General features: G+C 46.1%; 1 protein-coding gene across 1 annotated transcript in view; it reads right to left on the bottom strand.

Annotated features, from left to right (window-relative positions):
• Positions 1-12,185, bottom strand: part of C7 (complement C7) — a 413,756-nt gene that overhangs the window by 199,854 nt on the left and 201,717 nt on the right. The window contains exon 11 of the mRNA XM_086960581.1: positions 9,192-9,420. Coding sequence (XP_086816707.1) covers positions 9,192-9,420 — 229 coding nt within the window. The remainder of the gene's footprint in view (positions 1-9,191; positions 9,421-12,185) is intronic.

The raw sequence follows: 12,185 nt of genomic DNA, 5'->3' as shown, positions 1-12,185 counted from the left end.
GAGTGATTTGTTGGCTTCGAGGAAGGCGGCGAGCTGGTTGTTGACAGCTTTCTCGATGACTTTGGCCGGGAATGGAAGAAGCGAGATGGGGCGGTAGTTTTTGAGTTCGGTGGGGTCTGCTGTTGGTTTTTTCAGAAGGGCGGTGAGTTCAGCGTGTTTCCAGTCTTCTGGGAAGGTAGCGGAGTTGAAGGAGCAGTTGATGACGTCTCGGAGGTGCGGAGCTATGACGGAGTCTGCTTTGTTGAAGATGTGGTGAGGGCATGGGTCTGTGGGGGATCCAGAGTGGATGGAATTCATCAGGCGGATGGTGTCCTCAGTGGAGATTGGGTTCCAGGCGTTAAGGGTGTTAACGGGGGGAAGATGGTCAGCTGATGGTAGGGTGGGTTGGCTTCCGGGTTGGTTGTCAAAGCTGTTGTGGATGTCAGTAATCTTGTTGTGGAAAAAAGAGGCTAGGGAATCGCAGAGGGTTTGAGAGGGGGTGATGTCGTTGGAGTTGGCCGAGGGGTTGGAAAATTCCTTGACGATGTTGAAAAGTTCCTTGCTGTTGTGGGCGTTGTTGTCAAGTCGATCCTTGAATGCTGTTTTCTTGGCTTTTCGGATCAGTTGGTGGTGAGTACGGATGGCGCTTTTGAAGGCGTCCTTGTTGCTGGTGGATGGGTCTTTTTTCCAGGCTTTTTTAAGGGAGCGGCACAGTTTCTTGGACTTCTTGAGGTCATCGTTGAACCATGAGGCCTTCTTGATGCCAAGTTTGTGTTGACGTTTTTTCAGTGGTGCTAAGCTGTCGGCGGTGTTGGATAACCAAAGGGTGAGGTTGGAGGCGGCTTCGTTGGCGTTAGAAGAGAGGGCTGGGGAGGTTTGAAGGAGCGATGTGGAGATCTGCTCTGTGGTGATTTTGTTCCAGTTTCTTTGTAGAGTTGGTTGGAGGTGGATGATGGGTTTCGGCTTGTTGTAGGTGAAGTGAACGCAGCTGTGGTCAGTCCAGAGGAGATCCGTAGTGTGGCTGAAGGAGACATGGTTGCTGGAGGTGAAGATGGGGTCGAGAGTGTGACCTGCGATGTGGGTGGGGGAAGTGACCAGTTGTTTAAGTCCGAGGTTGGCGAGGTTGTCCAAGAGGGTGGCGGTGTTGCGGTCGTTGATCTTTTCAAGGTCGAAGTTGAGGTCTCCCAGAAGGATGTAGTCTTTGGAGGGGAGCGCGTGTGGGGTGATGAAGTCCGTGATGTCTTCACTGAATTTTGCGCGTGGTCCTGGTGGTCTGTAGAGGAGGGTGCCTCTGAGTGTGGTCTTGGGGTCGATGTGGATCTGGAAGTGAAGGTGTTCGGAGTTAGCGAGGTTGGCGTCAGAGCTGGTTGAGATGCGGATTGATTTCTTATGGACGATAGCGATTCCACCTCCTGTATGGTCGGTGCGGTCCTTGCGTGTGATCTTATTGTCATCAGGGATAGCGATGGCGATGTCAGGGGCGGAGGAAGCGTTCATCCATGTTTCCGTTAGGAAGGCGACGTCAGGAGAGATGGTGTCTAGTAGGTTCCAAAGGTCAAAGGCGTGCCTGTGGACCGAGCGGGTGTTGAGAAGGATGCATTCTAGGTGGTTGGGGTCGGGAATCTGTGTTGTGGTCGTAGCGGAGATGTTGTCGGTGCCGCTAAATTTGCAGGAGAAGCAGGAGAACGGTCCATGGGTGCGTCCAGGAGCGGCTTGGACGCAGTTGGGGGCGCGACCGGGGTTAAGGGCTAGGAGGGTGGCGGCATCGTAGGTAACGCGGGGAGGCTGGGCAGCGCGAGGGGCAGGGGGACTGGCGCTGGGCGCGGTACAGGCGCGGACGGGCGTAGACGGGCTTACCTTTGGCGCACCTTCGGCGTGTACGTAGCGCGTGGACGCTGCGCGTGGGGGCATTGGCCATAAATGGATGGGGGGAGGGGCGAGGGCGTCTCAGCTGGGAGGCGGGGCGGGTCCACGAGGTCGAAAACAACAAATAAACAAAATGGAGGCGGAGGGGGGAGAGCAGACGCGCAAACCGACCAATATGCAAACTGAACAAAAAGCAAATGCAGCAATAGCGGCGAGCAGCAGGCTAAACGCGGGCCAATTCAGATACACAGCTGACTAATATGAAATGCAGCAATAGCGGCGAGCAGCAGGCTGAACGCGGGCCAATTCAGATACACAGCTGACTAATATGAAATGCAGCAATAGCGGCGAGCAGCAGGCTAAACGCGGGCAATTTCTAATATTCACAAGTGATTCAAAAGGAAATGCAGGTCCAACAATACCAGGTGCCGGCAGGGGACACTGGGAGCGACCACTCTGCTCGAGTGAGAGGAGTGAGTCACGGCGCCTTTAGGGAGGAGAGCGTTGTTCTATCCAGTGGGAGGGCGTCTCAGCTGGGAGGCGGGGCGGGTCCACGAGGTCGAAAACAACAAATAAACAAAATGGAGGCGGAGGGGGGAGAGCAGACGCGCAAACCGACCAATATGCAAACTGAACAAAAAGCAAATGCAGCAATAGCGGCGAGCAGCAGGCTAAACGCGGGCCAATTCAGATACACAGCTGACTAATATGAAATGCAGCAATAGCGGCGAGCAGCAGGCTGAACGCGGGCCAATTCAGATACACAGCTGACTAATATGAAATGCAGCAATAGCGGCGAGCAGCAGGCTAAACGCGGGCAATTTCTAATATTCACAAGTGATTCAAAAGGAAATGCAGGTCCAACAATACCAGGTGCCGGCAGGGGACACTGGGAGCGACCACTCTGCTCGAGTGAGAGGAGTGAGTCACTGCGCCTTTAGGGAGGAGAGCGTTGTTCTATTCAGTGGGAGGGCGTCTCAGCTGGGAGGCGGGGCGGGTCCACGAGGTCGAAAACAACAAATAAACAAAATGGAGGCGGAGGGGGGAGAGCAGACGCGCAAACCGACCAATATGCAAACTGAACAAAGAGCAAATGCAGCAATAGCGGCGAGCAGCAGGCTAAACGCGGGCCAATTCAGATACACAGCTGACTAATATGAAATGCAGCAATAGCGGCGAGCAGCAGGCTGAACGCGGGCCAATTCAGATACACAGCTGACTAATATGAAATGCAGCAATAGCGGCGAGCAGCAGGCTAAACGCGGGCAATTTCTAATATTCACAAGTGATTCAAAAGGAAATGCAGGTCCAACAATACCAGGTGCCGGCAGGGGACACTGGGAGCGACCACTCTGCTCGAGTGAGAGGAGTGAGTCACGGCGCCTTTAGGGAGGAGAGCGTTGTTCTATCCAGTGGGAGGGCGTCTCAGCTGGGAGGCGGGGCGGGTCCACGAGGTCGAAAACAACAAATAAACAAAATGGAGGCGGAGGGGAGAGAGCAGACGCGCAAACCGACCAATATGCAAACTGAAACAAAAAGCAAATGCAGCAATAGCGGCGAGCAGCAGGCTAAACGCGGGCCAATTCAGATACACAGCTGACTAATATGAAATGCAGCAATAGCGGCGAGCAGCAGGCTGAACGCGGGCCAATTCAGATACACAGCTGACTAATATGAAATGCAGCAATAGCGGCGAGCAGCAGGCTAAACGCGGGCAATTTCTAATATTCACAAGTGATTCAAAAGGAAATGCAGGTCCAACAATACCAGGTGCCGGCAGGGGACACTGGGAGCGACCACTCTGCTCGAGTGAGAGGAGTGAGTTTCACCGGTGATACCCACTAGGAGTTTACAACTCCTGTCCTATTAAGTTGGCCTGAAATCACACCTTGTTACTGGTCTACTAAGACTTTTGACTTTGATTGCCACTTTTCCGTTTCGTGGCGCTTTATGTTTTAAAACTTTAAACATCCTTATCTCCGGTTCTGCTACACCATTTTAACCATTTGCTGTAATTTTAAGTATTAAATCTTTCTTGATTTTTCTAAATTGGTTTGAATTTTTTATTATGCTGTGCTCCTAAGGTTAATGATGTTTCATACTACAGGAACTTAAGAATAATTGCTATGGGAAACTGCCTGCCGATTGTGTTATAGCTACCAGAGGGTTATGCAGAGATCCCCATTGAACTGTTTGTACGACCTACGTGTTATTAAGTTAGTCGAGGTAACCCTACCAAATGAATAAACCACATTCTAAGAGGCTTGTCTTTACTCTTAAGTGTCAATTCCCCATCCAAGGACTTATTGGTAGCACAAATGGTATTGAAATGATGGTGATGGAAGGGGGCAGACATCCCCCTTATTGTTGCTTAATAGCCAGACAGTATCCATCCTGATAGCATTATAAGTCTCTATGGGCCCGATGTAGGTAATTTAATTTTACCACTTCTTAAATACCGAATGATACCGAATCGGTATTTAAGAAGTGGTAAAATAGAGGGGGGGATGTAGGTAATACAGAATCGGTAAATACCGAATCGTTAAGGTTCGGTATTTACCGATTCTGTAAATACCAATTCGGTAATGACCATTGATTCCTATGGGCATTGAAGCCCATAGGAATCAATGAGCATTACCGAATCGATATTTACCGATTCGGTAAATACCGATTCCAGCAAGGGTGCAGGGGGTGTCACTTTGACACCCTCTAGCACCCCAAATACAGGCATGTGTGCCATGTGGTACACAGACATGCCCTAAGGGCATGTATGTCTGTCACATGGCATAGGTGTGCATGCACACATGTGCATGCACACCTATGCCATGTGCATGCACACCTGGATTCGGTATTTTACCACCCAATAGGATTGGGTGGTAAAATACCGAATCTGAAAGGCCTGTGGCACTGGAAACAGTGCTACCTACATCAGGAATATTCAGAATCGGTAAAATTACCGATTCGGTATTTTACAGAATCGGGAAATTGACCTAATCGGTAAATTTACCGATTCTGTATAATATAGCCCCCTACATCTCAATCACCAAATACCGGTCGGTAACGGCCGAATTCGGCCGTTACCGACCGGTATTTGGTGACCTACATCGGGATTTGAACGAAACACACAATGAACTATCTCCCACTCAAGACTGCATGACCCGCAACGTTGCAACTGGAGTCATTCCCAACCTGGCATCCTGATAGGCCCGATCGTGAATCCGGCCCGATCAGATCAGATGCTGTGCACACTTTGTGATTACACATTTTCCAGCTGTTAATGCAACGTGCCATTTGGCCCAAAAATTTTGACAGAGACATGCAGTCAAGCAGTGCAAATTGCACTGAAGACTGGGTATCCCCAATTTCGAGGTACGAATCTCAGAACAGCACAGGAGGAAAGTATCCCACGCTCGAATACCACACATTGTAAATTCACTTATATTACAACTATTTTTTCACAGGACTCAGATTGAATGCCAATAAAATCTAATAATTCCACTAACTCCTCTTCTCTCTTTTCCTCTCCTTTATGTTGCCTCTTCCCCTACTTACTGCTTGGTCCGCTCACCACTTGCTTTTATTTGTATTTTTTCAGCCTGAAAGCAAGGGCGTAGCCAGAAAAAATAATATCAATTTGGAACCACATCTGCAATGCCTGCAAGTGAGAAAGTCCGTTTCTCTGTGAAAAGGTTATCCTTTCATCTTATTTTGCTTTCTACTACCTCTACCTCTCTCTAATCTCCCAGTTTTCTCGCGTCTTCCTTCACTCATCTCCTTTTGTTATTCTCCTCCCATATAATCCCTCTCCCTCCCTGTTCCTTTTGTTTACCCGGTTTACCGTCACTCTCTTCTCCAATCGCACACTTCTTTATTTGCCTCTCTTCACATCTCACATCCCTCTCTCTATTCCATGTGTCGCTCCCTCTCATTTCTCCCTTACAGCAGCCTACTCAGACTGTTTTTCTCGAGCTCTCTCTCCTTCCGTGCCTGTTCTTCCAGTTCACCTTTTTTCTCTCCCCTTTTCTTGCCCTCTTTTCTCTCTCTTCTTGCTACTGGATAAATAATACAACAAGAATACATTTCTTTGGACTGCGTTTTAATAGTTTGGACCACACAATCATCAATTTCACTAAACAGTACCATTCAATTGTGTCATTTGTTAACAAATATGGGTTAAAAGCCAACTTATTTAATAAAGAAAGCTATGATTTAGACACAAAGTTGCACATATGGTATTCTTCCTTTATACGGGTGAATATAAAATGTTATGCTTTAAAAGTTAGTTTTGACAGCTAGAAATGCTGTTCAGGAGCCTGTTGTTTTGTTTATTTAATTGTACTGTGTTTCACGTTCTGCGCATGCGATCCAGCGCCTGCTCCACGTCGGTGATTCAATTCTGGAATTCTGACAGTGGACCTTTGGAGCTGGACGAAAGCAGAAGGGTTTCCTCTCCCTCCTTGCTGTATACCAGCGTTTTGTCAATAAAGACGTTTTCCTACATTCACCGAGTCTGGCTCGACTTTAAACCTGTCTTCAATGAGTGATATCCATTTCTGGTTTAAAAAACGTGAGTGAGATCGTTTCTGAGACTTACAAACCAGGTAGGAAAAGTAATTTTTGGTTCTTATTTTAGGCTCCTATTTAGAAATTCTGTTATATGCAAGATACTTTAAACACTTAAAAATCATAGACATGTTTTGACCGTACAGGAAGAGTAGGTTTCAAGCATCTTTCCCACGTGAATCATACACTCGAGTAGATGCACCCCATTGAAGGAGAGCAGGGAAAGAAATGCGCTTGGCCTCACTCTCGTGTTCAAGCTTCTTTCAAAACAGAATGCAAGCTGGAACTGGAGACGACTGGATTGAACTCGGTTTCACTGTCTCTCTTGGAGGATGCAGCAGCCGTTAGAGAGTGTAAGGTCTACATACACAGGACTCACAGGAAGAGCACAAGGCCTATGCACTACAACCCTAATAAAGCTCACTATCTACAAATAGGGAGGACTAAGCTGCTGCTGTCTGTCATACTAACAAGGTCCTCTTGGTTGGGGTCTGGTGATATGTTGTTATGTTATGTTAAACGTAGGTTTGTATAGCGCACGGCTACTCGATCAGAGTGTCCCGGCGCTTTTACCGATCAGTAGTGAGGTCTGAACACAACATGACGTCCTAGAGACCGAAAAGCCACGTCTTGAGATCCTTTCTGAAAGTTAGGAGATTGTCTGCCTTCCTCAAAGAAAGTGGGAGTTTGTTCCAGAGCTGCGGAGCGCACGCCCTGTATGACCGACCTCCAATGCGAGCACGCTTTATTGCTGGAACAACAGCCAGAGATTGTGTGGCCGAGCGTAGTGATCTAGAAGGCTGATAAAACTGGACATGTTTCCTTAAGTAGACTGCACCGATGCCATGCAAAGATTTAAAAGTCATGGTCAAGGTCTTGAAGATGATCCGTTTCCTAACCGGGAGCCAATGGAGTGAATTGAGCAGGGATGAGGTATGAGCTCTACGACTCAGACCAAAAATGGCCCTTGCGGCAGAATTCTGTACAGTCTGAAGGCGAGCCAAGAGGTACTCTGGAAGTCCTAAGTATAGTACGTTGGCGTAGTCAAGCCTAGATCCGATCATTGCTTGCACAGTGATTCTCCTGTGGCAATGCGACAGTAGAGGAAGGAATTTCCTAAGCGTGCGTAGTAGCCCAAAACATTGGCCAACTAAGGTGAGGATCTGAGGTTTAAAAGTGAGACCCTTGTCAATTTTCACGCCCAGGTTCTTAGCAACCTCAGTAGGTGACAAAGGAGGGTGCATGTCTGCCGGCCACCAGGATTTCCATTGAGAGGCAGGAGAACAGCCAAAAAAAATAATTTCAGACTTGTCTGAATTGCATTTAAGCTGATTCTCCTGAAACCAGGCGAAGACCGCCTCCAGGCAGCTTTTGATGGAATCACCTGCAAAATCAGAATGTTTATCACAGGTGAACAGTAGCTGCGTATCGTCAGCATACGATACAATACGGGCGCCATAAGACTCCACCAGTGCAGCCAGAGGGGAAAGATAAATATTAAAGAGGGTGGGGCTCAATACTGATCCCTGTGGCACTCCCACTTCAAGTGAAGGAACCACTGCTGCATGAGGTGGCGACCAGACCAGTTGTTGGCGCTCAGACAGGAAGGACTTAAACCAATTGAACACCGTCCCTCTAATCCCGATCTCCTGGAGTCTTAATAGGAGCCGGTTGTGAGGGACGGTGTCAAAGGCCGCTGAGAGATCGAGTAATACCAGCATTGCCTTCCCGCCTTGATCCGTCACTTCCTTTATAGATTCGGTAACCTCTAGCAAAGCTGTTTCTGTGCTAAGGTTAGACCGAAAGCCTGACTGTGTCTGGTGCAGAATATTATGCTCTTCTAAAAAATTAGACAAGATGGAATGTACATGTTTTTCTGCAAGCTTGGCTAATGCAGGGAGCAAAGATATTGGCCTATAATTGGAGTGCACCAAGGGATTCAGATTAGCTTTCTTTAAAAGAGGGATGACATGAGCCATTTTCCAGGCCCCAGGAACCACACCTGATGTAAAGGAAGCATTAAGAAGAGGATTGATCAGAGGATTGAGGACGTGGGCCATTTTGGACAGAATTTTTGCTGGGCATGGGTCAGAGGGAGAGCCAGATTTCAATTTTTGTAAAAGAATGAGCGAGGTCTGGGGGGATAATGGCGGAAAAACAGCGAGGATATTGTCTACTTGTGGGGCAGTCGTCACAGAGATAGGAGAGCCAAGGTCTAAGACAGGAGCGATCGGAGGAAAAGACGCCTGAATAGTAAGAATTTTATTGAAGAAGAAGCTAGCCAGCTGGTTAACCCAAGACTCAGAAGGAGAGAATTTAGGGCAAAGGGCAAGAGGTGAAGTGAATTCCCTAACAATAGTAAAGATTTCCTTACTGATGTTGTTGGCAGAGTCAATTCTTTTGGCAAAGAAAGACTTCTTCTCCTTTATGATGGCTTTGTGGTAATTTTTTGTAAGATTTTTAAAACTTCTTGGATATGGAGCCCAGTGAACCTTACACCTCACCTTGGGCCAGATGTAGGAGGCCCAATATCGGTCGGGCATTTGGAATGTAGGTGCCATGATTGTAGGATTCGGTATTTTAGAATCGGTAAAAGATATTTACCTAAATCTGGCCCTTTGTTCGATCTTTTAGAGCTAAGGATTTTCAACGCCACTGCTGACAGGCATGAAATGAAATGAAATGAAATGAAAAATTGCATTTGTATAGCGCATAACCGCCCTGGGGCCTCGCCTGAGTACCAAAAAACTGAAAATAAAGGACAATAATCAGAAGATACTAACCTGGTTGATCCTGAACAAGATTTCCATATTCACAACCTGAGCCAAATGTGTATGGCCTACAGTAACAGATACACTGGGATCCAACAATGGCCGCCTGCCCGTTGTTCTGGCATGGTCTGCATTTACATGGATCGTTTTCATTCATGTACTCTTCAATAGCCCGCTTCAGATAATATTTCTTCACAGAGTCACAGCTTACTTCTTTTACCAACTCGTACAATGGCGTGATCTGCAGGAAGGAGAAGTGCAGTGATATATGTGGTCTTGGAAAAGAAAATCATTGCCCTTTTAACATAAAACATGTTTGATTTCATGTTTATCTTGTTTGAAATGTAGAATACATGTTAATACCAGGAAATGTGTACATTTTGTGAAACACAAATTATATTACATGTATTCTATTTGCCTCCATGTGGAGCTCATTACCTCTGGATCTCAGACTTGAACTGATTATCTCAAATTTAGAAGATCTTTAAAGGTGCACCTCTTTACCATGGCTTTTAACTGATCTCTTACAGCATTGCAGCTAAAACCTAGGTGCTTTTGCCACTTATCCATGGTATTTGTTGCCTCTTGAATCCTTTCCCGCACATTTAAGACCAATTAAGATTCACTCCCAATTCACCCAAAATTTACTACATTCACACAAAAGCCATTCCTACTATAATATCTTGGCAAGTGATGGAGCAAGGTTTCATATGTACAGAAACTTGCTCGGATTTAATCCTCTCGAAATACCTTGTAACAAATTAACCATTATGTTTGTAAGTACTATTAGAACATTGGAATGTTGGTAGCTTCATTGAAAACAATGGTGTGCTCCAGGCTTATAATGGCTGGTATAAGCCCGGAGCGCCAACATTCCTTTGTTCACAGCTCTGGCTGTGAACAAAGGGTTCAGGGAGCCCGAGGGGATTTTAATCCCCTCGCGCTCCCAGAAGGCTTTGTTTTATTTGTTAGAACATTCTGCCCTCTAGTGGCAGAATGTTCTAATAGCCTTATAGCCCTTCGTAGATGGGCTATACCTCTAATAAAGTCCCTCTCCCTTGTTAAAGGCCCTCGCCTTCGTCTCGGGGCCTTTAACGCTGGAGAGGGCCTTTAATAGCCGGTATAGCCCTCTACGGCGGGCTATAGGGCTATATTAGAACATTGGAATGTTGGTAGCTTCATTGAAAACAATGGAGTGCTCCAGGCTTATAATGGCTGGTATAAGCCCGGAGCGCCAACATTCCAATGTTTCTTTGTTCACAGCTCTGGCTGTGAACAAAGGCTTCAGGGAGCCCGAGGGGATTTTAATCCCCTCGCGCTCCCTGAAGGCTTTGTTTTATTCATTAGAACATTCTGCCCTCTAGTGGCAGAATGTTCTAATAGCCTTAATTTCAATTAACAAATATAGACTGAATAAGTCCCTTGAAGGCAATTTTACCCTTCTACTTTCATTACCCAAGCCCTCAAGGGTATTCCGGGTTGCTCACTTCTTTGATTATCCTAATAGCCTTATAGCCCTTCGTAGCAGGGCTATACTGGCTTTTAAAGTCCCTCTGCCTTGTTAAAGTCCCTCGCCTTCGGCTGAGGCCTTTAACGCTGCCGAGGTCTTTAATAACCGGTATAGCCCACTACAGAGGGCTGTAAGGCTATAATAATTGCACCACACTATATTTAATTTATGTAGGGGAAGCTTGCATATGTGTTTTACTAACCAGTACCCCAAGGGCCCTAAAATGGCCACTGAAAAAGCGGGAACTCTTCTACGCATGTGTCTGCGACATCTACCTAGTGTGATGTATCTTTGCTTTTGGTGGGAATTCTTTGCAGCTGCGCAGTAGTGCCTAAGATTGCCACTTAGTATTTCACATACTAACGCATATGCTCTTGCTTAAACTAAAACTCGTGTATTCTGCTAAACCATTAATGCTATAGCTAAAATAAAGTAATGGGGTTACTATTTCAGAATTTAAACATGTTCACTGTTAATTCATTTATAGGAAATCATTGTTGTTGCTCATTTATCTTAACCCGCTAACACCCAGTGACAAAGCCAATCATACTGACAGGCTTTAGGAGTATGTCAGTTGCTGTGCCATTTATCTGGATAAAATTACATCTCAGAGAGAAACCAAAATACCGGCCTGATGGCACACTATGGGAATCACAAAAATTTATTTGGCATGTTCCTTTATAGGGAGCACCAACTTTTTTCATCTCACTTAAAGATCTATCTGCACATATTTCTATATGACTGGTTACAGCCAGCAGCTGTGGGTGCTTCCCGAAGTCTGGTTAGAGCATATTTTTCCAAAGTTAATGCTGCATGCAGTGCAAGACACTGGACAAGCAAACATTTTAAAGGGCTAAAGTTGTCATGCAGAACAATTTACATATTACAGTAACTGTTGCACAAATTAATGCAAGAAGATACAGGGCAGTTTTTAATGTGTTTAATATTTCAAGACTATACATCCCACTGCTTAATAAGCCTTGCTTTGTTGCTGCATTCATTTGCTTTAAAATGCACCATTGGCCAATCTTTTTTAAATTTCTTTCTCAGGAGAGGAACTCTCCCTAGACCCCAGATTTGTCCATTGAACATGTTCACATGGCTAACTAGTGTTTTCTATTAGAAAGGGTAGAGCCAAAGCAGTCTTGCTTAGTACCCTATCCCTCTTCAGAAGTCAGACTTGCTTGTCAACCCGGAAATTCTCTATAATAATGTATGTGTTTTCTGTTATGAATACCTCAAGGAACTGATTTTTTGTCCATTTATCACAGAAATAGTGCTGAAAAGTGCACTAAAAAGATGTAAATTCTTTAAAAATTTGTTTATGGGGGGAGAACACCCCAGAACCACCCTTACCGCCGTTGGGCACGCTTGGTGCGCTTGCTCGCATGCGTTGATTCGTTCTGCATATGGTCACCAGTTTCGAATTCCATCTTCTGATGATCAATTCTGCGGTGGCAGCTGCCTTACGGGATCGGGTTCCTGTTCCTCCTGAC

Source organism: Lissotriton vulgaris, chromosome 3_1 (genome assembly GCF_964263255.1).
Source record: "Lissotriton vulgaris chromosome 3_1, aLisVul1.2, whole genome shotgun sequence".
Taxonomy (NCBI): domain Eukaryota; kingdom Metazoa; phylum Chordata; class Amphibia; order Caudata; family Salamandridae; genus Lissotriton; species Lissotriton vulgaris.
This window is presented reverse-complemented; position numbering and strand designations above follow the sequence as displayed.